Source organism: Schistosoma haematobium, chromosome 7, assembly GCF_000699445.3.
Source record: "Schistosoma haematobium chromosome 7, whole genome shotgun sequence".
Lineage (NCBI taxonomy): Eukaryota > Metazoa > Platyhelminthes > Trematoda > Strigeidida > Schistosomatidae > Schistosoma > Schistosoma haematobium.
The window spans coordinates 14,379,514-14,405,820 of record NC_067202.1 but is presented as its reverse complement, the minus strand read 5'-3'; the positions used below and the strand labels follow the sequence as shown (position 1 = coordinate 14,405,820).

At 37.6% G+C, this 26,307-nt stretch overlaps 1 protein-coding gene across 1 annotated transcript in view; it reads right to left on the bottom strand.

The window, feature by feature from the left end:
* Nucleotides 1-26,307, bottom strand: part of DDX55_1 (ATP-dependent RNA helicase ddx55) — an 87,904-nt gene that overhangs the window by 13,140 nt on the left and 48,457 nt on the right. The window contains exons 6-9 of the mRNA XM_051218061.1: nt 24,706-25,707; nt 19,649-19,904; nt 14,200-14,513; nt 3,092-3,215 (exon numbers count right to left, since the gene is read on the bottom strand). Coding sequence (XP_051064495.1) covers nt 3,092-3,215; nt 14,200-14,513; nt 19,649-19,904; nt 24,706-25,707 — 1,696 coding nt within the window. The remainder of the gene's footprint in view (nt 1-3,091; nt 3,216-14,199; nt 14,514-19,648; nt 19,905-24,705; nt 25,708-26,307) is intronic.

The window sequence follows — 26,307 nt, the reverse complement described above, 5'->3', positions numbered from 1 at the left end:
CTCACTGCCTTCTCTCACCACGGGTGTTGTTTACGAAAATGAGAGGACGAAAAGCGAATGTTCGGCGCTTTAACAGGATTCCAAACCAATGGTGCACATGGGCTCCAGTATCCTGAGGGAACAAATGGCGTATGAACCAATTGTTGGTCACCGGCTACCATAGGAATGCATCTCCTCACAATGCTCCACTGCCTTGTGGATCAGACCTTCAGGTCAAAGGCTCGGGGTGTGGCCCCCTAAGATAACCACCTGCTTCGGTTTGGGCACCCGGGCAGTATCACAGCCCTCACACATAAATATAGTGTGGCGCATATATATTTGGTGCCCTTTTGTACTAATACTTATGTGTTGAAATAAATAATAAAATAAATGAAAGAATTTGAATTTAGTGACAATTTGATTCTCAATAATTAAAATACTCATTCTGAATACACACAGATCATAGACATTGTTCAGACAGCCTGGATTCAAGTAGTCTGATGAGGTACAGAAATATCAGTGTACATATATATATGTAATGTCAGTACAAGTTTCTAAACTACATCAGCACGACGAGATGAAATTAGCAAAGTAAACAGCCAACAAAGATAACGAGTGAATGCATCTTTGCACCACTATTATAAATTGTGATTCATGTCACACAACGTTTCCGACTACTGACTGTAGTTATCGCCGTAACCACAACAAAATAGTTTGAACCAATTAACATAGATCAAAGGTGCTGGATACTGGATGTCTGAGGTAAAAGTAAAACCTCGTATACCGTTACACCTCGATATAGTAGCCAACAGGACTTCGCTCTCAGAATTTAAACTTGCTGATGTAAGTCTCATCGCTCTTTAGTTGACTCACCTGGAAAAGTAAAAACGATTGTTTCAGCCACTATAGCTTAGTTAGGTGATTATAGAAGGTAAGACCGGTCACCACATTAAGGTGGCAGGCCTGTGTATTCAAAAACTATGTGACCCACGTATTATACATATATATAAAGGCCGTTGGTTAAACGAATTGTGTATCATGGCTTATTCTTATACCAACACTTCCCTTTAATTTGGCAGTTTAAGGTTGCTCAGAAGACCGTATACAATATTTTTACCGAACCAAATACAGAACCACGATACAATACAGTCGGAATTAATGCTTCTACACCCTTAACTTTGTGAAGTTTCGCGACTCATAACCGATGTGATGTTAAGTATTCAGGAAATGCTCAAAGTTCTCATTGACTGACTTTTAACGATTCCAGTTTCATAATAGAGATTTGAAAATTCCACATTGAAGATAGTTACTAGTGAGCAGATGCGATTAATATCGATTTAGATGACCTTGTAAAGAATTAGAAGTTATCTCTTATCATGATTAACAACAACTGGAGAACTATTGAAGAAATATTTGACTTAAAACTATAAGAATTTTCAAGAAAAATATTTTTTTTAAAGATGCAGAGTAAGCATAAATTATTAAAACACTTAAAGCAGTTATGTGCAACGTAGAATCCTATATGAATGGGCAATGATTATCTTTCCACATCATATCAGCACAATGAGGTGACATTCTGAACACATATATTAGGGTAGTAGAGATTTCAAGTGACTGGAGATAGTTGTTAGTATGCTCTGAACGTATATGAGAATTGTCAGCAAATGATATCAGTAATCTTGAGGGCATTGATGTTGCCTGGTTGATCCACATTGCAACTTGATCAATAGAATTCTATCAGCATTAAGAAGTACTTAACAAACATGATATTGGTTATGTTATCAATCAATTGTGAACAAAGTAGTAGAATTAGTAACAAGGTTAATGTTAATAGAAAACATTAGGTATGGATAATATTACTTCAGAAAAGAGCAATGAATATGTAAAATAAGAAACGTATAAGATCAATTTGAAACTCTATACCTGGGGGGAAGACAAAGAGTGAATATATCTACACCATTGTGACTGATACGCAGTCATATTATCCAACGTCTCCAACAATTAGTTATAATAACTGCATAGACCCCAACCACGTATTTTGTACCTACCACCACTACACAGTTTGACAGTCACTAGTGTACTTTCAACCGACTCCACCAGTCAACATCATCTGTCTAAGTAGGTAGGTAGGTAGTGTTTAGGCCATGTAATACATGTCTTATTAATCTTAGTCTATGGATATTGACTAATTCATAAACCGATTTTTAATCTTTATCTAATACCCTAGATCTAGTCTGACCGTTGCTCACTCGATTGTCCCAACATAGACCACGAAAATATGATCAAATAATAGTAATATACGAATATCCTCTATTTCTAAAGGTGACGTTTAACAGAAACAAAGTAGAACAGCACATACAGGTGTCCAGTTAACTTGTTTTTTTTGGTTGGTAGACGAATACCTCGTGTACCTCATAAGTGATGTAAGTTGACAGAAGACCAAACGAGCTTTATACTTACTTACTTACTTACGAGCTTTATAGATCCGTGCCAAAATAAATAATTCATTCTTCATTGGTATTTGTAGAGCATACAGAATTTGTTCTCATTTCTTTTTTTAGTTTAATAACGGTATCATTACATATTCAAAAACGAAGCTCATTATTATTTTAACCTTAACACATTGCTAAACTTAAGGTAGTTTGGTGAAATTCACATCTGTTCAAACCAAAATACGATGACTTTAGAAAAATTTATTATCATTATTATTACTAGTTTCAACCTATTCTCTCGTATTGCTTCAGAGAACGCGGTTTAAACTAGCCAAGCACGACAAAAACAATGAGGAACATATTGAATGGTTCATATGAGCTCCAGGAACCTGAGGGAATAAATGGTGCATGGACCTATTGTTGATCACGGGCTACCATGGGACCGCATCCTATAATGTTGCTCCACTACCTTATGGATTAAACCTCTAGGTCAAAGGCTTCGAGTGTAGCTTTCAAAGAAAACCACCTGTTTCGCTTTGGGCACCCAGGGAGTATTCCAGCCCTCACACAAATCGAATGACGAGGTTGTGGAGTATATGTTTTTGGTACCTCCTTGTACGAATGTTTATGTGTGTTTAAAATAAATAAAAAATATCCAAATCGATTTAGTATTAACTTACCCATAGCACGAAAATAAACTGTACGAGGAAGTGGACTGAGTGCTTCTGAAATTTTATGCAAATGATGACAACAATCTTCTATAGCTGTAGTACAATGACGATTATCAATCGAGGAACTGACATTCTATAACAAACATATGAGTTAAATAATCACTGTTAATCAAAAGTAATTCATTGTGTCAATGAATCATAAGAGCTAAGAGAATTCAACACAGAAATTTTTGCTCCCATTTACTTAGGCTGTATATTTGTTACAGTTGTTTGATAAATATATATGTTAGTCTATAAGAGAATAAAAATTGAATTACATCATAAAGTGATTCAAGATTTTAAATATCGAGAGGTTATTAAGAAATGGGGCAGAGATGAGAATAATTTGCTGGTCAAGAATACGAAAGGTAACTGTTTACAGATATGAAGAGGAAATGAAAAACGTATAAGTTATGATAACCATACAAAAAAGTAAGATGATGATCAAGGTCAGTGGTCCATGTCTCACGAGAGGTAACAAGAGCACAAAAGAATTTGGTCGCTGATTTTCTAAGTTATGAAAAGTTTTAAAAAAAATCTGAAAACTTAGAGATACTTATCCGTATTTACTTCAACAATGCTGCTTGGAGGATAATAAGCTAAGTATGATGAAGTGAAATTGTTACGCAACAGAGCGAGAGCGAAAGAGAAAGAGAGCAAAAAACATATGGGAATCACGATGTACACTTTTCGAAAAAATGTTCCAAGTTTTACACTGTTGAAAGGTCTTAAGTTAAAAGTGAATGATTGAATAATTAAGTCTACAATTTTCACTCATAGTTCAAAAAGAGAGATCAGAACATGAAAATCAATCGAGCCAAATTAAAATTTCTCCAAATGAATCAGTCAAAAAAAGACTAATAAATGTAACTGTCATAATACCATGATGCTTCAATTCTATAAAAGTCAATTACATAATCCATAAACATAAAATTACATCTTTCTTAGATACCATTATATTATAAAATATTGAGAAACACCAAATGATGAACCTAACAAAGAATTGTTATCTTCATTTTTCATACTATAACTTAGTCAATGAGAATAAGTATAACATGTTATCTAGCATATAGTTGTTGTTGATTGAGATCATGAACCGATTGATGTTAGACCACCGTTGGAAACCTGGATGGCCGTTTCGTCCTATTGTGGGACTTCTCAGCAGTGCGCATAAACGATCCCGCCCGCGGACGCTTAACCTACTGGACTACTGAGCCGGCATCCAATGGTGATAGTGTCTATCATCAACCAATCCACGGAATTGCGCGACCATCTTCTATTGTAATGAGGTAGATACCTGTATCTATCCGACATGGATTAGCTCCACTGGTCACGGCTTCTCACTAGAACTCCGAGAATTCCCTCATGAAGCTAGTCACTAGTGAATATATGTTAATTACTAGTATGGGGGGGGGTTGTGGAGATTATTAAGTTTTTGATTGGTTATGTCAGCGGTTTGGATTAAATACTTGGTATAATTGATATATGAAATTAAATGATTTAACTTCTGTTGAGATAAACATAGTTCTTATCTAACTGAACAATCTAAATAATAAAAAGATTCAATTCACCTCAACAGCGTTTTATATTACTGTTGGTAACTCAATACTTTAAATGTGCCTCACTCTATTATGTTCCATGACCTTTTTCTTATTTTTTTGGTTTGCCCCCAAATACCCTGGTGCGGCCGATGGCGAGGAGAGTAAGCTCTCCCTTTCCAAATGTTCTCACATGGACACACGTATACAACCATTGTCAGGCAAGTCCTACTCACTGCCTTCTCGCGAAAGCAGGGTTGTTTGTGACATTGAAAGGACGAAAAGCGAATGTCCAGTGAGGGATTTAATCGAGTTGGTAGACATGGAGGATCCATTTAGGGGAGTTGGATAACCCTCATTCAAAACGAATGGTATGCATGGGCTCCAGGATCCTGAGGGAATAAATGGGATACGAACCAATCTTTGGTCACCAGCTACCATGAGACCGCATCTCCTTACGTTGGTTTACTGCCTTGTCGATTATACCTTTAGGTCAAAGGCTCCAGGTGTGGCCCTCTAAGAAAACCACCTACTTCGCTCTGGGCACTCGGGCAGTATCATAGCCCACACACAAATCAAGATTCGTGTGGCGCATATGTATTCAGTGTCTCTTTGTACCAATGTTTATGTGTTCAAATAAATAGATGAATAAATAAAAAAAATGTCGTCTATCATAAGAATGCAGTCAATGGTCACATTGGAATATAAAAATTAAAAAAAAAAGAATCGAAATATTTTCATCTAAGAAAATAAGAAATGTATTAGAACAATGAAATTCAGAGAAGGTCATAAATCGACTATTTTTTGCTAGTTTCCACAAGAAAGAACTAATTGCAATTAATTTACCAGTTGTGCAAGTTCGTGTATTTGATTTTAAGTCACATTCTTAGTGTAACACAGCTAGTGATACTTCGCAGTCGACCAAACTGAAACAAGTGAAACGGCGTTCGAATCAGAGAACTATAGGCTGTAAGCTGAACACTATAACAATTAAACCACTGCTCCATTATCAGTGCGATCTACACATTTATACAGTTCTACAACAAGAGTGGAATCAGTATGTTACCTACATCATTATTTCCTTCTGACTTTTCTTAACCTATCCATACTAGCATTAATGTTGTAGAGATTATATCCTTCTCAACCTGCCCACCTCGCTCCTCTGAGTACATAATATTTGTTATTCCATTTCAAAAGTGATGAAAATAAATTTTGCATCGAGATGGTGGAGAAGATTTGTAGCTCAGGTGGACAATTTTGGTGGAACTTTGGTTTCTGAGCTGTATAGTTTAGTTGTGTGCTACGCCTAGTCTCAAACAACTTTAACAATCTCCGGTGTCTTTTATACATGGTAAGATGATCTATTTGTCGGTTTCTATACTTGATTTCATCCCCGCTGATGAGAAGGGTTGACACTTTTTGGTGAAGTTCAGTGGGTAGCCGTTATTTTGAAAGATAGTCATCAGATAATTTTCGTCATTTTACCTCACTGTAGGTATGTTTCAGTGCGTTCCCATCTTTTTGTACACAGTTGATTATATAAATTCTTGAGTTATTGCTACTATAGTTGAGATGTTGATCTATGTGGATTGGCTTTCGAGATACTTGAGTCTCCACAAATGATAGTTGCTGTCCGAATCCTTTTCATTGTGAATGCTATGTCATCAAAATGACATTGTTGATAAAATTGTGGTTGTTTGTCAGCTATTACTTTTTGATGATGACGAATCCACATTTCTGACTTGACAACAGGTCAAATTGAGGCTTCCAGTCACTGAATTACCGCTACTGAAATAAGTCTTCATATTGGTATTCTTATCGCCTGTTTGTAGGTTTTATTCAATTGAAAATATGTTATTAAGCATAAATTGATGATTTCTAGTAGACTGTAACTTTGTATACTTAAGGAGATTTGTAACATTGATGAGAAAAAGAAATGAAGTTTTCTTCGCAATGTTTCATTCGACTAAGATGAATAAGGCTGTTAAGTAGAAGCATATTATCAATTTGTTATTGTTAACTTGGGTCTCTTTTATCTTATCCAAGAATTATATAAGAGATTTATCTAGCTCAGAGAACAAAACTCGATCAAAACCTATTCACTGTACATCAAACAATGCATTGACGCATAAATAGATATCCTAGTATCTCGTGTATTACATTTATAACAGTAGTAACACCCTTATTATAGTTAGTTTAATTAGTGCCATGGTCACGATATTGTACTTATGAGTTTCTAATAGAACAAACACACACCAATAATAATAATAATAACAATAATAATAATAATAATAATAATAATAATAATAATAATAATAATAATAATAACTTGCACTATGTAACGAACATTCAATTAATAACTTGAAATAAACAACAAAATAATTGGCATTGTTTATGCAATCTCTCTCTCTCTCTCTCTCTCTCTATATATATATATATATATATATATATATATATATATATGAATGGTCGGAGGCCAGTCATACCTTTCTATGATATACAATCTTCCGGTCAAAAGTTCATTTGAATGATTTACACAAGCATAAACACTAGTTTGTTAATTATAAATTAAGAAAGAGACGTTTATTCTACGTGTAAATATGTTTATCAATTCAATGATAATGATAATAATAATATAAATCATAAGCCTAATATAGAATAGATCAGTTTGTTTATATGTGCTTATCATACAATATAGAATAGTGTTTATCATTGAGATGATGGAATATAACATTAATGAAAAATCAAATTATTATCATTATGTCAAGTGTTTAATAATGGAATTTGATGATTAGACCAACTGAGAATGATATATTTTCATATAGATAATATTAATTAACAGAAAATCATTTGAAATATGTTTATTCTATCATTGTAATACTGTGGAACTAATTTATTAACTGATTATTATCAGAAGTGGTTTTGTGGAGATGAAGTTAGACCATCATGAAAAACCTGGAAGTACTGAACGATCATTTCGTCCTAGTATGAGACTCCTCAGTAATGTGCATCCACGATTCAGCTTCGCGAGATTCGAACCCAGGACTTATCAGTCTCGCGCGTTAACGCTTAACCTCTAGAACACTGAGCCCGCATTCAGTGGTGTTAATGTCTAACTTCAACCAATCTATGAAATTGAGCCACCGTCCACCGTTGTCTCATTACCAAATAGACATATATGTACTTAGCTTTGAATTATACTTATTTTGCATGATGAATAGTGATACTATCCAGTTGTAAGAACCAATCTAGGTAAATGTTGGGTTCGAACATACGACTTGGTGAGTTAAAAGTTTAACGTTTTAACCATTGAAACACTGCTGAATGACTGTTAGGACTGAATACTACATGTTATTTAGATTAACAGCTGACTGAATGATAGACTGATATCCTGATTAGACATACTTCTAGCTCGACAAAAGTTAGTATAGTACAATCGAAGTGTTATTTATGATATGACAGGAGATGATTAAAAAGAAAAAAACAATAGTGCATTATTTTATGCGAACCAATTTATTGTTTAATTTTAAATTATAGAGTGCTTTTGTAAAATATGAGAAAACTATACATTCAATACATCATTTACACATCTCCCATCACCTGTCCTTTACATATACTTTATAATTTCTTCAATTATGTTATTATTTCAATTCCCCTTGCTGTGCGCTTTAATTCAATCTTTTGCTGACAAGCATCCCACTTCCGATTACTGGTATGTACTACTAATATCTGCACCACAATACTAACACGCGTAACTTGTATTATTTAACCGTACAACTTTGATGTGTAATGTGACTTTACAGTTAATTAAAAAACAGTAATTAATTCTAAAACAATTTATTGTATAAAGGTCTTCTTAAAGAACCTTCACATGTTTTTTCTACCTGGGCCCACAAATGCCCTGGTACGGCCAAGAGAGGGGAGAGTTAGCTCTCCCTCTCCAAATGCTCTCACATGACCACGTGAACACAACCACTGCCAGGAAAGTCTTACTCACTGCCTTCTCGTGACATTACTGTTGTTTACGAAATAAAAATGACGAAGAACGAAAGTCCGGCAGAGGCTTTAACCGGATTGGTGGATAGAGAGGGTCCACCAAGCGGAGTTGGATAACCCTCATTCAAAATCAATGATGTACATGAGATCCAAGATCATAAGGAAACAAATGGCATATGAACCAACCGTTGGTCACTGGCTACCATGGGACCGCATCTCCTTACGTTGATCCACCGCCTTCTGGATTATACCTTTAGGTTAAAGGTCCAGGCGTGGCCCACTAAGGAAACCAACTACTTCGACTTGTGCACTCGGGCAGTATCCAAACCCTCAAATAAACCGAATGATTTATGTGGTGCATATCTGTTTAGTGCCTCCTTGTACCAATGTTTGTGTGTTTAAATGAATAAATAAATTCACATATTGGAACATTGATTATAATAAACGAAAAATGGTTAGGATTAGAAGTTATAGTCAAGAATTAAGATTAGAGTGAGAGAATGCTATTTTGAAAGATACTATTGAATATTTATGTGGATAGTGGTTTTTTGAACAGGAATTTTAAAACTCGCTCAAATAAGCCTGAATAAATTGATAAATTATGCTAACAATTCATGTATATTTTTATTTCAGCAGTTTTCTACACGAAAAAGAAACTGATCACTATGTCACCGTTACCTTGAAGAATCATTCAAACTTGTTTCTAATCTTCAGTCTTGTGTCCTGTTTATCAGTAGTATATATTTAATGATTCTTGGAGAGTTATCAATAAGTTACACACTATTTGTTATTGCCTTTTAAATTCGGATGCAAACGTAAAGGCGAGAATTGGCAAAGCAAGGGCAGCATTCCTACAATTAAAGAACAAATGGAATTCGAAACAACTGTCAACCAACATCAAAGTCACAATCTTCAATACGAACGTCAAGACAGTTTTACTGTATGGAGCTGAAACTTCGACAACTACTGCAACCATTATCAAGAAGGTACAAGTATTTATAAATAGTTACTCAACATCCATTGGCCGGATACAAACAGCAACAGCCTACTGTGGAAGAGAACAAACCATCTTCCAGTTGAAGAGGAAATTAGGAAAAGACGATGGAAATGGATAGGACATACATTACGCAAATCATCAAACTGCATCACAAGGCAAGCCCTAACTTGGAATCCTGAAGGGAAGCGGAAAAGAGGAAGACCAAATAACACATTACATCTGCAAATAGAAGCAGATATGAAAAGGATGAATAACAACTAGAAAAAACTGGAAAGGATTACCCAAGACAGGGTTGGATGAAGAGTGTTGGTGGGCAGTCTATGCTCCTCCATGAGGAGTAACAGGAGAAAGTAAGTTTTAAATTCCATGCGAAAATCCAAAACAAATTACTGTTTCAAATCTGATAGGCTCATGATCATGCACGTAGTTTACTTCTGTCATTAAATATTTTTCCAAAGAAGGTTCATTTTATTTATCAGAAATATGTATGTTTATACACACAGTCAGTCAGTAACAACGTAGAACTTCGTACGTACGTACATCAGTTCGAGTTGCCACGCCACATTAGCACAGAGATACAGTTGTCGATTCAAATCCCATAGTGGTAGACGTAATAAGAGTATAAGCAGTAATCGGGAAGATTAGGGTTTGAAGATGTAATTTAAAGAGTATAATCCAGTGAAATAAATTTGGAAAGAGGAAAAAAATGGACATGAAGAATTCAAAAGATTAGAATTTGGGAGAACACAGAGAGTGGATGCACCTGCGCCATTGCAAACGATTTTGAGCCATGTCAATCAGGGTCTCTAACCATCGGTTGCTATCATCTCGCGGTCCCCAACCAGGTAGTCTACACCTACCAATATGACTCAGTCCACTTGTCAGTGACTTCATGGACTTGTGCCATGTTTTGGTTTGGCCGCCCCTAGCTTTCTTCCAACCTACTCCTATACCACTGAACATCGCACGTCGAGGTAGTCGGTCGTTGGGCATACGTAACACATGACCCAGCCATCTCAACTGATCAAGTTTCACTACTTCATCAATTGATTTGCCATCCTTACCTAGTACCCGTTTCCTAACAACTGCGTTACATACTCGATGGTCCCAGGATATACGAGCAATGTTTCGAAGACACCTATGATCAAATACTAGTAACCTACGGATATCCTCTACTCTTACCGGCCATGTTTCACTGCCATAAAGTACGACGGAACGAACTGCTGAGCAGTAAACACGTCCTTTGGTTGATAGACGGATATCTCGCCTACGCCATAAATGATGCAAGTCGGCAAAAGCTAGTCGAGCCTTCTGTATCCGTGCTGAGATTTCGTCACACACCAGACCACAAGGGTTGATGAGACTTCCAAGATAAGTGAAGCGGTCGACACACTCAACTAATTCACTCCCTATCACTAGTTCGGGTGTCGATGTAACCCAATCCTGAAGCAACATTTTGCATTTCGAGGGAGAGAATCGCATCCCGAACATGCTTGCACTGTTGCTTAGAGTGGTCAGAAGACTCTGCATTTTGCCAGCGTCTTCACCAAATAAAACTATGTCATCAGCATATTCTAAGTCAACAAGTGAACCTCCTGGTAGAAGTTCAACCCCTAGAAATTTAGATGAGGAGAGTGTTATCTCTAAAAGTACGTCGACCACAAAGTTGAACAAGAATGGGGAGAGTGGACAGCCCTGACGAACACCACTTGAGGTAATCAATTCTGATGACAGTTCGCCATAAGCTCTCACTCTACCAGTTGTGTTCGAGTAGAGAGCCTTTATAAGGTTAATGTACTTCTTTGGTACTCCTTTCAGTGACAAACACTGCCATAGAACCTCACGATCAACAGAGTCGAATGCCGCCTTAAGGTCGAGAAATACTACCATTGTGGGGCGTCTGAATGTGTGTCTGTGTTCTAGAACCTGACGTAGTGTGAATATCTGGTCTATACAACCACGTCCTGGTCGAAAACCAGCCTCATTTTCTCTAGTCTGCTCTTCACGAGCTTTAGTTAGGCGTCGAAGTATTATTGAAGCTAATATTTTAGACACTATATTAGTCAAACTGATTCCTCTGTGATTGTCACAAGAGGACTTTTGTCCTTTCTTATAGACTGGCACAATCAGTGATTGAGACCAGTCAGATGGGATTACGTCCAGTTCCCAAATTCTACCTAAGACCTCGGTTAATCTCATTGCTAATACTGGACCACCATCCTTAGAAGTCTCAGGAGTAAACCTGTCAGGGCCTGCTGCTCTCCCTCGTTTCAGATTTCCTATGGCTTTTTCAACTTCGTAAAGAGTCGGAGGACCTACATTAACTTGCCATTCAGGTTGACTAGAGATCGTGGGAAACCGAAGTGTGGCTGAAGGCCAGTTGAACTGATCCCTAAAGTGTTCTGCCCATCGATCCAATCTCCTGGATTGAGAATGTATAATATATCCATCATTCTCTGAGATTGTTTCGCTAACGGTCGGGTTCCTAATTCCGGTTTCCTTAACGAGTCTGAACAATTGTCTGCTATTACCTATTGCCGCTGCCTTTTCCATTTCTCTTGCTTTCGCCACCCACCACTGTTCGCGATCATTGCGTAGACTTCTTGTCAGCTTGCGCTTAAGCTGACTCCACTCTTCATTATGTTCAGAGCCAGGTGGAATGAGTTTCCGAGCATCTATCAGTGAGATAGATGCTGCTGAGATCCAGTGTTGCTCCCTAACCTTCTGGTTTACCTTACTAGCAGATATCACTGCTGTTTCCACAGCTTTTCGGATATCATTCCATGCTGCCTCGGGGTGGGCATCACATACATGGCTGCCTAACTGTTTTCCTAGTTGTTCCTGAAATATACTCTTAGCTTGACTATCATTAAGTAGGCCCCTAAGAGGTTTCCTTGCAGCGTCCTTCCTACGTCCAGTAAGCCGCAGGCAAATACGCGCTCGTACTAGGGCATGATCTGAATCTAAGCATGTGCTCCAGAATGAGCGACAGCCTTTTATCGAGCCCCTCCATCGGTGGCTGATAGCGATGTGATCTATTTGAGTCCAACGTTGGGACGAATTAGGGGGTCGCCATGTTAAAAGATGTTTTTCCTTATGCTTAAAGTTAGTATTTGCAAGGAACAGGCGGTTATCTGAGCATAGCTGCAACAGACGGTCGCCATTATCTGTTCTTTGAGCCACGACACCATGAGATCCACCTAGGTGTCTTTCCCCATCGCTTAGTTGACCTACTTGAGCATTAAAGTCACCGGCCACCTTTACTACATCCGAGAGTCTAGCATTTCGGAGAAGGTCGGAGAGCTTTCTGTAAAACTCATCTTTTACATCATCTGAGCTGCACTCGATTGGAGAATAGGCAGAGACGACGAGTGTCCCTATCTTTTCGGATCCTTACTGTTCCGTTCAGTCGGACAGCGCACAAACGACTGTCTACTGGGATCCAGTCTAAGAGAGCTAGTTCTGCCCTAGGACTTAATGCTATACCTACGCCGGCGAGGCCACGGGAAGCAGAATCAGGGCTTCCAGATACACGAAGCGTAAATCGAGTCGGTTCTTTATTTTGGTATGGTGAGGTCAAATGAATGACGCTACTTGGATCCTGTATGCGCGTTTCGGAGACGCAGCACACATCGATGGCGCGAGATTCTAAAGTTTTAGCTAAGGAAGCCTGCTGTCCTATTTGGCAAAGTGTTCGCACGTTAAAAGCTCCTACGTGTAGTTTAGAGCGTGGTTTCAGGAGACCAGGAATGGCGTTCCACGTACTCGAATCGTTTGCCCTAGCGGTGCGAGGTGATAAAGAGACGTGGGGAGGGTTAGTCGGGGAGATAAGAGAGGTATTAGAAGGTGTAGGAAAGATTTGAATGTGACCACCTTGGTCTCTTGTGCTGTCACGGGTATGAGGGCTGATATCACTTCCCGGCTGCCCACACCGTGGAAGGGTATTTCTTGAGGAACCTGAAAAGGAAATCGGATTAGTGTTGGTCTTGACGACCTGGGAGCGTGACCGCAGAGCCCAAGGGACAACTGCTTGAGGCCGGTCGCGCACGGCCTTTTTGTGGAAGGTTTTCAATGTGTTAGCTCCGTTCTTCAAAGGGCCTTACCGCCGGAGACGGAAATCCGTGAGGTAAGGTGAGGTGTGACATTTTTAGGGTCGACCTTTTCTAACCCCACCCCTCCTTGTGGGAAGGCAGCATCGCTGCAGATGCTGGTTGTCTGAAGGAAACACCTTACTGCTGTCACACCCCTCTACAGTCAGCAGTACGACTTCGCCCTCAGACCTTGAGTTGCTGCTTTTAGTCTTACCGTTCACCAATCGACCTGCCTGGCATGGTAGAACCTGCAGGAACATATGTTCCAGCCAATATAGCTCGGTTGGGTCATCACGATAGGCAAGCCCGACCACCGCGTCAAGGTAGCAGCTTCGATCGGGGTTTATACACACAGATGAATTTTGTATACAATTTGAAAAAAAAAACTATTAACAGAAATTGTAAACATTAAAACTGTACACAAAGATACACTTTCTTTGATAAAAAGAAACTTACATGAAATCCTTGAATCCTTTCAACATATCGTAATAAAAATTGTCGTTCACGTCTTAAATGATCTAATAAATTATTAACACCAGATTGACGTAAATGTGGTACCAAAATACATGTACTTAAAGAAGCTGATCTTTCTAATATATTCAAATTATTGAATGTATTTGATTCATTTGATGTAACAGTGGTATTGTTCAATGTATTAGTCATGATATCATAGCCTAAGTCTAAAAACTGTTGAACAAATTTATAAAGACCACGTTCACCTAATGTTAAACATTCATGAGCTAAATACATACAATCATTGTAGTAGAGAACTGAAAATAGAAGAGAATAAAAAAGGATCAAAAATAAACAGAGTTCTACATAATATTTTAATGGTAATGAGTATTAATATTACTACTATTGTTAGAAATGTGAAACTGAGACAACGAAAGCATCAAGAAATATACTAATCTATAAAAGTAAAGTTGCCCCTAAATGCCCTGGTATCGCTGAGAGTGGGGAGAGTCGAAGTGAGAAGACGAAAAGCGAATGTCCGGCGCCTTAGCCGGGTTGGTGGACACGGAGAGTTCACCTAGGGAAGTTGGATAACCCTCATTCAAAATCGACCGTACACGTGGGATCCAGTATCGTGAGGGAACAAATGGCGTATGAACCAATTGTTGGTCACCGGCTACCATGGGACCGCATCTCCCTATGTCGCTCCACCGCCTTGTGGATTATACCTTTAGGTCAAAAGTCCTGGCGTGGCTCCCTAAGGAAACAACCTACTTCGACTTGTGGACTCGAGCAGTATACGAGCCCTCACACAAATCGAGTGATTTATGTGACGCATATCTGTTTGGTGCCTCCTTGTACCAATGTTTATGTTTTTAAATAAATAAATAAAAGTTGACATTACAGATCTATCTTATTAAGAAAACAAGTGAAAATGAGAGACAGTATAAGAAAAATGTTTTCTTCTGAAATCAAATGTTAATTATAAGGCATAGAACGTTTGATACTTGTACACAAAAGTATTGGTACAAAGGAATACCGAATTAATATGAGTCACATAAGTCATTTGATTTCTGTGTGGGCTGGAATACTGCCCGAGTGCTCAGAACGAAGTAGGTGGTTTTCTTAGGGGGCCACACTCAGAGCCTTCGACCTAAATGTCTAATCCACAAGGCAGTGGAGCAACGTACGGAGATGCGGTCTCATGTGCAACATTGGTTTGTAATCAGGGTTTTCCAACTCCCCTAGGTGGATCCTCCGTGTCCACCAACTTGGTTAAAGCCTCTGCAAGACACTCGCTTTTTGTCCTCTCAATTTCGTAAACAACAGTAATGTCGCGAGAAGGCAGTGAGTAGGACTTCCCTGGCAGTGGTTGTATGCACGTGGTCATGTGAGAACATTTGGAGAGGGAGAGTTGGCTCTCCCCTCTCTCGGCCGTACCAGGGCATTTGGGAGCTATTAGAAGAATAACTTTTACTTAACACTAAGTTTATTATTGAATTAGACAAAACACTAAAATATTATCGTATAAAACTAATGAGTATATAGAACGCAAGTTCCATTATAATGCTGTTAATTATAAGTTTTCTTTTTATAAACATTACATAGTTAATATACGAGTAGTAAAGCAAGTAAAACCTATAAAGTATTTTTAACGTGTCATTTGAAAATTTACATAACATGGGCAGTACTTAAACATGTTCGAAGTATTATATTAATCCGTGTTATAGATGAAAGTTTACAGCTTAATTAATGGATTTATCATTTTTAATTTGGACCTTACATCCAACTATAACATTACTCATTTGATATTTCCGCTGTATGCGACTAGTGCTTCAAAGACCTCTGTAGTCGATCACTTATAGTTTTTGTATATTTACTTCTTCAATTGGTCAGGATTCAAGTTTCGAAGGAGATAAAAATCAAACTTAGCCTCTTTAGAAATATAGACAGACACCTGGTCTAAATCATAGGTGATCTACATCAGATGTCAAAAATGTTTTCTATATCTGTGTTGAAGTATTGTCAGTCACCTACTTACTAAGGCTGTGGGAACTGTCATAACAAATGAACAAATAAATAATGAACGAGTCGATCTAAGCTAGACCACCATTGAAAACCTGGAAGCACAAGAAAGTCGTCTTGCACTAGTATGGGACTCCACAGAAGTGTGCCCCGACGATCCCGCACGCGGAACTCGAAACCAAGACCTTCGGGTTACACGTGCGAACTCCTAAGTTCTAGACCACTGAGCCAGTATCCAACGGTGTTATTGTCTAAATTCAGTAGATCCATGATCTTTGAGCAACCCCTCATCTATTGTCTGAGGTGGATAATTGTCTTACACCTGAAACGGATTGGACTCCATTGGTCAAGACTAGAACTACAGTAAATCAACTGTTAAAATTACTACAATCTTCACAAATCCCCGTTGTGATAATAATCATGTGCTCACTAATGACGAACTTCCAGATGCGATTCCTGAAAATCGATATAAAATCTTTGTGAAGTAGCAACGTACATTTATGTAGTGAATACGACATCCTAAGTATTTACAAATTGTCAGCCACATGAGCAATACTGATGAACGCGATTTAATGTGCACAGTCCAGACGATAGTTTGCTATAACCTCTAACTCAACTGACAAGGGTGCTTGGTATCTGTGTGGTTGCGCAACAGGACTGAGCTGTACTATTCAGATTGTAGCGTTAAAGCCTATATGGTTTCTGGTTCTCCTGTGAAGCAGGATTGAGCTGTACTGTTCGAGTTATAAAATTTAAGCCTAGGCGGTGTCTGGCTCCTCTGTTAAACGGGATTGAGCTGTACTGTTTGGGTTGTCACATGAAAGTCTGGACGGTGTCCGGTTCTCCTGAAAACCAATGTAAAATTACCCTGGCCCACAAGGGTATATTATGTAACTATGAATGACCGAAAACGCCCTGGTTAGGCCGATAGTGGGGTGGGCCCGCCCTCTCGAAATGCTCTCACACGGCCACGCGTATACAGCCTCTGCCAGGGAAGTCCTACTCACTGCCTTCTCACACCACGGGGATGTTGTTTACGAAAATGAGAGGACGGAAAGCAAATGTCCGGCGCTTTAACCGGATTCCAAACCAATGGTGCACATAGGCTCCAGTATCCTGAGGGAACAAATAGAGTATGAACCAACTGTTAGTCACCGGCTACCATGAGACTGCATCTCCTCACGATGCTCCACTGCCTTGTGGGTCAGACCTTTAGGTCAAAGGCTTGGAATGTGGCCCCCTAAGAAAACTATCTACTTCGGTCTGGGCACTCGGGCAGTATCATAGCCCACACACAAATAGAATGAAATGACGATACTTACGGAACTCCAACTCTTGAAGCGCTACAAATCACCTGGCCCAGATGACTTACCTCCGGCTCTTTTTAAAGACGGTGGTGACTTTCTGAATAAGGAACTGACGACGTTGTTTACAAAGGTCTGCGAACTAGAGAGTATACGAACGTCATAGAACGAGTCGATAGTTTTCCCTATCTTTAAAAAAGTTCACGTCGTTCCTGTAATAACTATCGGCGGATAAGTCTACTTCCGATTGCGTCCAAACTATTGGCTCCCGTCATACTTCGTAGGTTATTCAAAACCCGAGAAAGATTGACTCCCAAGGAGCAGGCTGATTTTCGTTCTGGTCGAGCATGTATCGATCATATCTTCACCCTCCGCCAAATGTTAGAACACCGTCATACTTTTCAAAGGCCAACAATCGTAGTGTTTCTTGACATCAGGGCTGCCTTCGATTCGTTGGACAGGACTGTTCTCTGGGATTGTCTATTGAAGAAGGGTGTGCCTGAGAAGTTCATCAACATCCTAAAAGTGCTATATACAAACACCTCAGACAGAGTGAGGGTTTTCAATCACCTCTCTCCATTGTTCCATTCGAGCAGTGGGGTCAGACAGGGCTGCCCAATCCCACCATTCCTCTTCAACTTTGCCATCGATGACATTCTAGAAACAGCTCTGATGGATGTAAGTAATAGTCGTGTGGATCTGTTGCCTGGAGAAAGATTTCTCGACCTTGAGTATGCGGGTATCTGGGTAGCTGTATGAGTGCTGGTAGGGGTGTGAGTGATGAGATCAATGCACGTATAGTGAAAGCCAGAGTGGCTTATGCCAATCTGGGCCATCTTTGGCGTCTTCGTGATGTTAGTCTGGCTGTAAAAGGTCGGATCTACAACGCGTCGGTGAGACCAGTTCTGCTCTATGCTTGTGAAACCTGGCCTCTCCGAGTTGAGGACGTTAGAGGACTCTGTGTTTGATCATCGCTGTCTCCGAAGGACTGCTGACATTCAGTGGCAACACCATGTCAGTAATGCAGAGGTTCGGCATCGTGTGTTCGGGCACAGAGACGATAATGCCATTGGTGTCACTATCTTGAAACACCGACTTCAGGGGCTTGGACATGTTCTATGAATGGCTTCCCAGAGAACTCCACGTCGTGCATTATTTGCCGACTCTGGGACTGGTTGAAAAAAGTGGAGAGGTGGTCAGTATATGACATGGTGTCGTGGCATGAAAGAAAGCTGCAAAGGACTGGCTTCTGTTGGTCATTCACGACTCTCTGGCTGGGATCCGAGAGATGGTGCTACACAGTGGCTAGAGACGTTATCAGATATGGCTCAGAATAGAAGCCAGTGGCGATCCTGCTGCAACCTTCTTTTACTTTCTTCGTAAAAAGTGGTTGTATTTTCCTTAATTGAAAGAATTCTTCTGGTTGCACCTCTCCGTTTTCCCCATTATTCTTATTATTGTTATTACACTACCTTACACTAGTCTGTGGTCGTAATTGTTCCTTTTTTTTCTTCTTATACACACCTTACATTCTTTTTTCTCTTCCCATTCTCATTGTTTTGTGTGGCGCATATATATTTGGTGGCCCCTTATGCCACTATTTATATGTTCAAATAAATAATAAATAAAACAAGTGACAAAACTTGGTAGAAATGATTTTAATGAGTCGATGTATTTTCCTGATGTAACGCGACAATACAAAATAATAACAGTCAAACTTGCACTATACCCCAGTGACTACACTCATGATGACTCAGTCGCCAACCATTCTGAATATAAGAGGAAGTACAGGTTTTATAACCACTCTAGTAAAAAAAACGAGTAGATTATTTACAGAATATTTTTGTGTGTCATTGAGAATACGAGTTTCAGAGTATCGAATTCAACTTTAAGTTCATGGTTTAAAAAAAGAAAATCCAAAATGGCGATTTCATGTGTTGATTCAGGCAAACTTTTGGTCAGTAGTGCAATATGTAATAGAAAGACATTATCGTAAGATCTATTAATCAACTATGTCTAATGTAGCCTTTCAGATTTATTGTAAAGTATATCATAGAAGTAAGGATAATCTATAATCTGGTATTATGATATTATTCTTCAAAAATAAAATATCTACAACTTACCAGCAAAACGTAAATCTCCTTGAAAGACATCGGCATGTAAAGTCGGTACAAGTGATGTAAATAACATTATAAGTCGAGGAATTAATTTGATGATAAATTCAACAAATGCAATAGTATTAAATTTTTTTGAATTCAATGTACTTGGAGTATCATTCAATGATTGACTAACTTCATTTATAATTGGTTCAAGATATGATTCACAATCATGAAGTATTTTATAAATTTGTTTCATAACAAGATCTACAGTTTCAGAAACCTTCAATAATGAAAAATCAGAATTAATGAATAAATAATAAAATATCATTTCATGATGTTATAATAATATGATTAAATATGGCTTAGAATCATCGATCTTTACGTGGTATTCTCGACAATGTAATGATTAAAAACAGTCAGTCACAACGTAGAACCCTGTTGGGCCACGTGTCGCGTATGCCTGAACACCGATTACCACGACGTACAATGCTAACCGGTGTTGGAGATCGTTGGAAGAAAGTTAGGGGCGGCCAAAACAAAACGTGGCATCAGTGCTTCAAATCACTAACTTCTAGTCTGAGCCATGTTGGTAAATGCAGACTACTTGGTTGGGGTCCGTGTGACTATCGTAACCAATGGTTGGAGACTCTGGGTGACATGGCTCAGAATCGATCACAATGGCGTCGGTGTATACACTTTCCGTCTTCCTTTAAACTAAGAGATTAAAATCCCTTCCTATCTTTCTTTCTACTAACTAATTCTTTCTTCCTGTACTATAGCCTTATATGCAATCTTTCTTTTATATATTACCACCTCTGAATTAACTACTTCTATGAATCCGGTGTTCATCTTGTGTTAATGAGGTATGGCAACTTGGACAGATGCATATATGTGCCTGGTCCTACGTTGTAGCTGACTGACTGAGAACCCGGTACGTATGTACATCAGCCAAAGTTGTCCTATAGAATTAGCACACAGAGATAAAAATATCACTTCAAATACCAGAATAGTAGAGATAGTAACAGTGTCAGTGGTAACGGGAAAGTTTACGTGTCAAAAATACAACTCGAAAGGAAAATAGAAATTAATGAAATAGAAACAAGAAAGTTTATGGGGAATTTAGGAACTCGGAATTTAGAGGAAAACAAAGAACGAATATAACTGAGCCATTCCAAATGATTTGAAGCGGTGTGACTCACAGTCGAAGACAAGGAATAGATGTAACTATGTCATTGTAAACTATCTGAAGCGATATCATTCAGTGTCCAACCATTGATTACGATAATCATACGGACCAAAACCAGGTAGTCTACGTCTATCGATATGGCTCAGTCCAACTGTTGATCTTTTCATGGATTGATGTCATATTCTGGTTTTGGCCTCCCTAGATTTCATCTAATCTACTCCTACACCAGACAACATCGCCCTACAAGATAGGTGGTACTTGGGCATACGTAACAAATGTTCCAACCACCTCAGTTGATGAAGATTTACTACTTCATCAATCGATTTACCATCTTTGTCTAGTACCCTATTCCTAGCCCAGGCATTGTTTACTCGATGGTCTTAAAATATACACTACAATGCTTTGAAGGTACCTATGGCCGAATACTAGCAATCCACGAATAATTAATCATGTTGAAATAGATTAGAACTGATTTTAGTAAATAGTACTTTTTAGCGGTAAACGGGCAATAACCATTAAAGCTAGTAGTAATATACAGTTTTACGTTATCCAAAGGATATATTTAAATGTAATTAACGGAAATACAAGTATGAATTGAATGAACCATCTACATTGTCTACTGAAAATTATCAGTGATGATGATTTAGTAAAATGTGTTTAAAAACATTTATCGAAAAAAACTTTATGTTGGGATCCTCAAGTAATCGAATAGCTTACTAAGCTACAGTAAGTGTCGTACAACTTGTGTGCTGCAAGATATGTGAGGAAGGTTGTCACTTCCTGATTGCCTAGATCTTTGAAGGATACTTCTCATCAACTGGTAAGGAAACTAGATTAGATGTTTTAGTAACATCTGAAAAAGTGACCACAGAGCTCAAGAGACAACTGCTTGAGACCAGTCATACATGGTTCTTTTGTGAGTGGTTTTAAGTGAATCTGATCCATATTTGTAAAGCCTTACTGACGAAAACGGAAATCCGTGGGGTAAGGTGAAATTTGGTATTTTTAAGATCGACCTTTTATAATCCCCTCCTTCCGTTATAGGAAGTACCACTGTAGGTGCTGGTTTCCCGATGGAAATGCTTTGCTGATGTCACACCTAGACAGTTGGCAGCATAATTATACTATTCCAACCTTGTGTTTGTTTATTTCAGTCTTAATCAACTTGTCTGGTATGGTACAACCTGGTAAAAATGAATATTCCTGCTAATATAAGCTGATAGGGTCATTACCATGTGCAAACTTAAGTATAACGTTAAGATAACAGCTGCGACTAGGAATTTCGCCTATTTATATAATCACACTTTTGAACTTCAGATATAAACAAAACAGAATTAACGCTCCATACACTAGGAGTACTACTCAGTTCTGTCAAGATGAGAGGATGCCTCATATAATGTATTAGTCAGCTGAATTGGTGAGTTGGTTTAGTTCATTTATTGGAATCAGATAATCCACTCTACAACCAGAATGTGTAGAGAAGTAATATGATAATTTGTAATGTGTTGGTCGAAGACTCTATTGGGTATCATTTCAACACAAATGTTAATATTATTTCACTATTTCATAATTTAGAGTTTGAAGCCCAACGAAGACTCAAGCACAGTTCACTACGACAATTACTATTGACTTGTTTCAATTACAATAATATCATGATAACATTACCTCTTGCCCACAATTCAGAATAACGAGTAAATCATATCTCTTCAGAATTCACTAGTACTACTAAAAATTTTTAAAGTAGTGTTAAAATGATAGTAGTATTTTCATTACCTAATGTCTTGAGAATTAAGAAAGATGAATCAAATGAGAAAAGGGTGTGAACTGTAGGTAATAAGTGTTGGGTAGTTGGAGGCTGTCTGTATGAAACTCTGGATCTAAGTTTCGTGCTGTTTGGGATTCATAAGCTAAGTGGCAAAGTTTCGAACTTTGAAACTAGGTTGATATTGCGTGGAATCCACCAGGGGCATCAGATCCATTAATACCACAACTATACCTTGATGACGTGTGCCAAATGGCATCTAGGTTTAGGGTTTCGTGTTGACTAATGCCAACTACCTAACATCTCAGCAGAGTGCATGAGATTTTGAGTCATTTGGTTGGTAGAATTCGATCATTGCACACTGACTAGTCGATCGTCAGTAATAGGTAAATAATTATTCAAGGTACCTTAGTAAGTTTATGTTTAGGTATTCGACGGTCAAACCAAGACATGGCATTAGTTCATGAAATTACTGACTGTTAGAACGAACCATGTCGGTAGGTCGAAACTACGTGGTTGTGGTCCGTGAGACTATCGTAACCAATTGTTGGTGTTGGGTGACATGGCTCAAAAATGGTGACCGTGTTGCCGATTTATCCATCCTCTGTCTCCGCTCAAATCTACTCTTTTATTCAATCAATTTATATTCTCTTGTCGAATTATATTGTCTATACCTAATCTTTTCTACTACCGCTAATACTGTTACTACCTCTATAACTCTAGGATTCACTGTGTTGATTTTGTGTGGCAACTGGAACTGATGCGCATATATGCTAGATTATGTGTGGTGCATAGCATGAATGACGGACTGATAAAAATTATTCGAGAAAGATAAAGGTTGAAAGTAGAATGAATCAATTACTTGGAATTTATAAAAGCAAATTATGGTAAGGTGTACAGTATTATAAAATAAGGATCATATGTATTGAAACTGTTGTTTTCACTGTTGATTCATGTCAAATGGTGTCTCGCATTAGCAGATAAACCTGTCTACATTATTCATGGGGCATCCATTATCCTATATGATCCAGATAAAATTTAAGGAAGTATCCAGTGAATTCATGACTCTTTAAAACTCATAGATACATTTATACCTCAAAGAGAACAGTGGGCTTTCCAATGAATGTTAGTGAAAATAAGCCAATAGACACACACACACACACACACACTATGTAACTGCGATTTTCAGTATGTAAAAATTAATATCTCACCATAGTTATTCATTGTAATCACGATATAGAATCCATTTGAGGATTCTAACGGAAAAATCTAGTGACGGTAGTATTATAAAAAGATAGTTGAATACGGTTTACAGAAATATTTCTTTATTGCTCGATCCTTTTTGTGCATTACAACATACTACTTATTAGTATTGGCTAGTTTATGTTATTATCAATCATTTTTCGAACCTGGTATATGCGACATTTCACTAGTTATAAACTGCCAGTTCTAATACTAGCAACTATATCCAATATTTTGGCATATTTCCTTACGTGTTATACCATTTCTCTTCGTCCTTATTGTATGATATTTAATGGAATTTCGCTTTGAACATAGCGTGATTCTCACTTGATTAAGCACTACTATCTGTTTGACACATCAGATGTCAAGTCATTTAGAACAGTGGCCATATTTTAACTTGATCGATAGAAATAAATGAGTAGCGCTAATAACGACTTGGCATACATAACGTTGTTCAGTAATCAATGATTAATCAGTTGTGAATAGTGAGTGTTGTAATTAAATTTTTACATGATTCTTTGAAGGATGCTTATTTATTTCGACTGGGTCTTTGATTAAACTATTGAGACCTGGATACCTGACTTATGATTTTAGCTTTGCAAACTTGATTGCTTACGTTGCTTTCTTTAATGATACTGTAATTCCAGAAAAATCTTATATTTCAATATTAGGATTTCAAGCGTAACTCGATAGTTGGATTAGAATCTTTGATGACAATATATACCAAGAAGTTTGCAAATCTTCAACTGTGAATTGTCAGGTGCCAATAATCCCATCAGAGGTGAAGGTAAAAGAAGAAAATACATTCTTTAAGTAATTAAATAATCAATAAACAGATAAATACAAGACAATGTCAATAATTAGAGGACAATACATAGAGTCATTACTTACCATACAATCAGGAAAATCAAATTGTCCTAGATCTAAATGCCGTGAAATATTATCCAAATTACTTTTGGATTTTAATAGTTTCGATAAAATTTGATCATTCTTATTAGTTTTATCTGAATATTCCAATTCAATGGTATCATTCTCGATACAATCGTCCAATATTAAGTCATCCTCTTCATAAATACCTTCATCAGTATTATTATTATTATTATGTTTTGTAGTGAAATTAGTTGTTGTAGTTGTAGCGTTTTTTTCACATACTTTTACTAAACTATTAGTTGAACACATTGAATAAAATAATTTACGATCAGCTAATAATTCACGTAGTTCTTCTAATATTGCATTAGCTGATCGTTTATGTTTTAATATAGAAAGGCTATCAATCCAAAGATTTAATTTTGTTGCACCGCCAATAGTTGATACTTTAAATGAATCAATCTTATCATGATCATGATCATCATGAAGGTGATTAATATCATCTATTAAAAATCCAGTATTTCGACCAACACTAATTAATCGTAGAACAACTTGTGTTAATATTGCAATTATCTCTGATTTATGTAATTTTTCAGCTGATGGTAAACCAGCATTAAAACGTCCATCAATTAAGTCTTTAACTAATTCATTATTGAACATTCCTGAATCACTATCAATATTATTATTTACAATTATATCAATAAAACGTTTATTGTCTGATTGAATTGCTTGTAAACCAAATAGATAAGTATACAACTCCTGAAATACTTTAGTTAATTGATTACATGAACTAGAGATTAAATCATCATCATCATCCTCGTCGTCATCATGATTATGATTATTTTCATTAGGATTTGTAGTAGTAGTAGTAGTAGTATTAGAAGGAGGAGTATTTGGAGCAATTAATGTTAAACGTAAATATTGAGTCATATTAACATCATTAGTATCGGTTGTTTCTAGGCCTATTTCTTTGATAAATAATTCATGATCTGATTCGATGTTTACAGATTGTTCAATTATTTGACACTATAAAAATAATACAATAACAACAAATAGAAAAAAAGATAATAAAATTGATAATAACATCATCAAATTTCATTTTAAACATTATGAGCAGAGATGAATGATGACTAGCGATGGAATCCAAGAAGTGAATCATTTCTTTCTATTTTAGACTCGTTAGCTGGATGTACCTACCACGTTCTAGAGTTGACATTCACTTAGTGACTTAAACTCAGTACCGTTCACTTCAAACGCCACCAATTTATCCACTTAGCTACTGAGTTCAGATAGCCACTGGCTTGTGCAATGGAGTGAAGTTTTAATTCATTTTGTATTGATTGTCTGAGTCTTCCCACTGACGTTTAAAGCGAACGGTACTGGGTTCCAGTCCTGAAGTTGATATCGACTTTGGGATGTGCCAGGTGCATTCGACTGAAGAGTCCCAAGTAGGATGAAATGCGGGTCCTGGAGTTCACCACTCAGCTCTACTTATAAGTTATTTACAAATCTCATTCATTAGTTTTTATTTATTGTTTTTTTCTACCTAATATACGCACTTCCCTTCCCCTATCTATCCATTTTCTTATTGTGTAGCACATATTTATTTTAGTGCCCATCTGTACC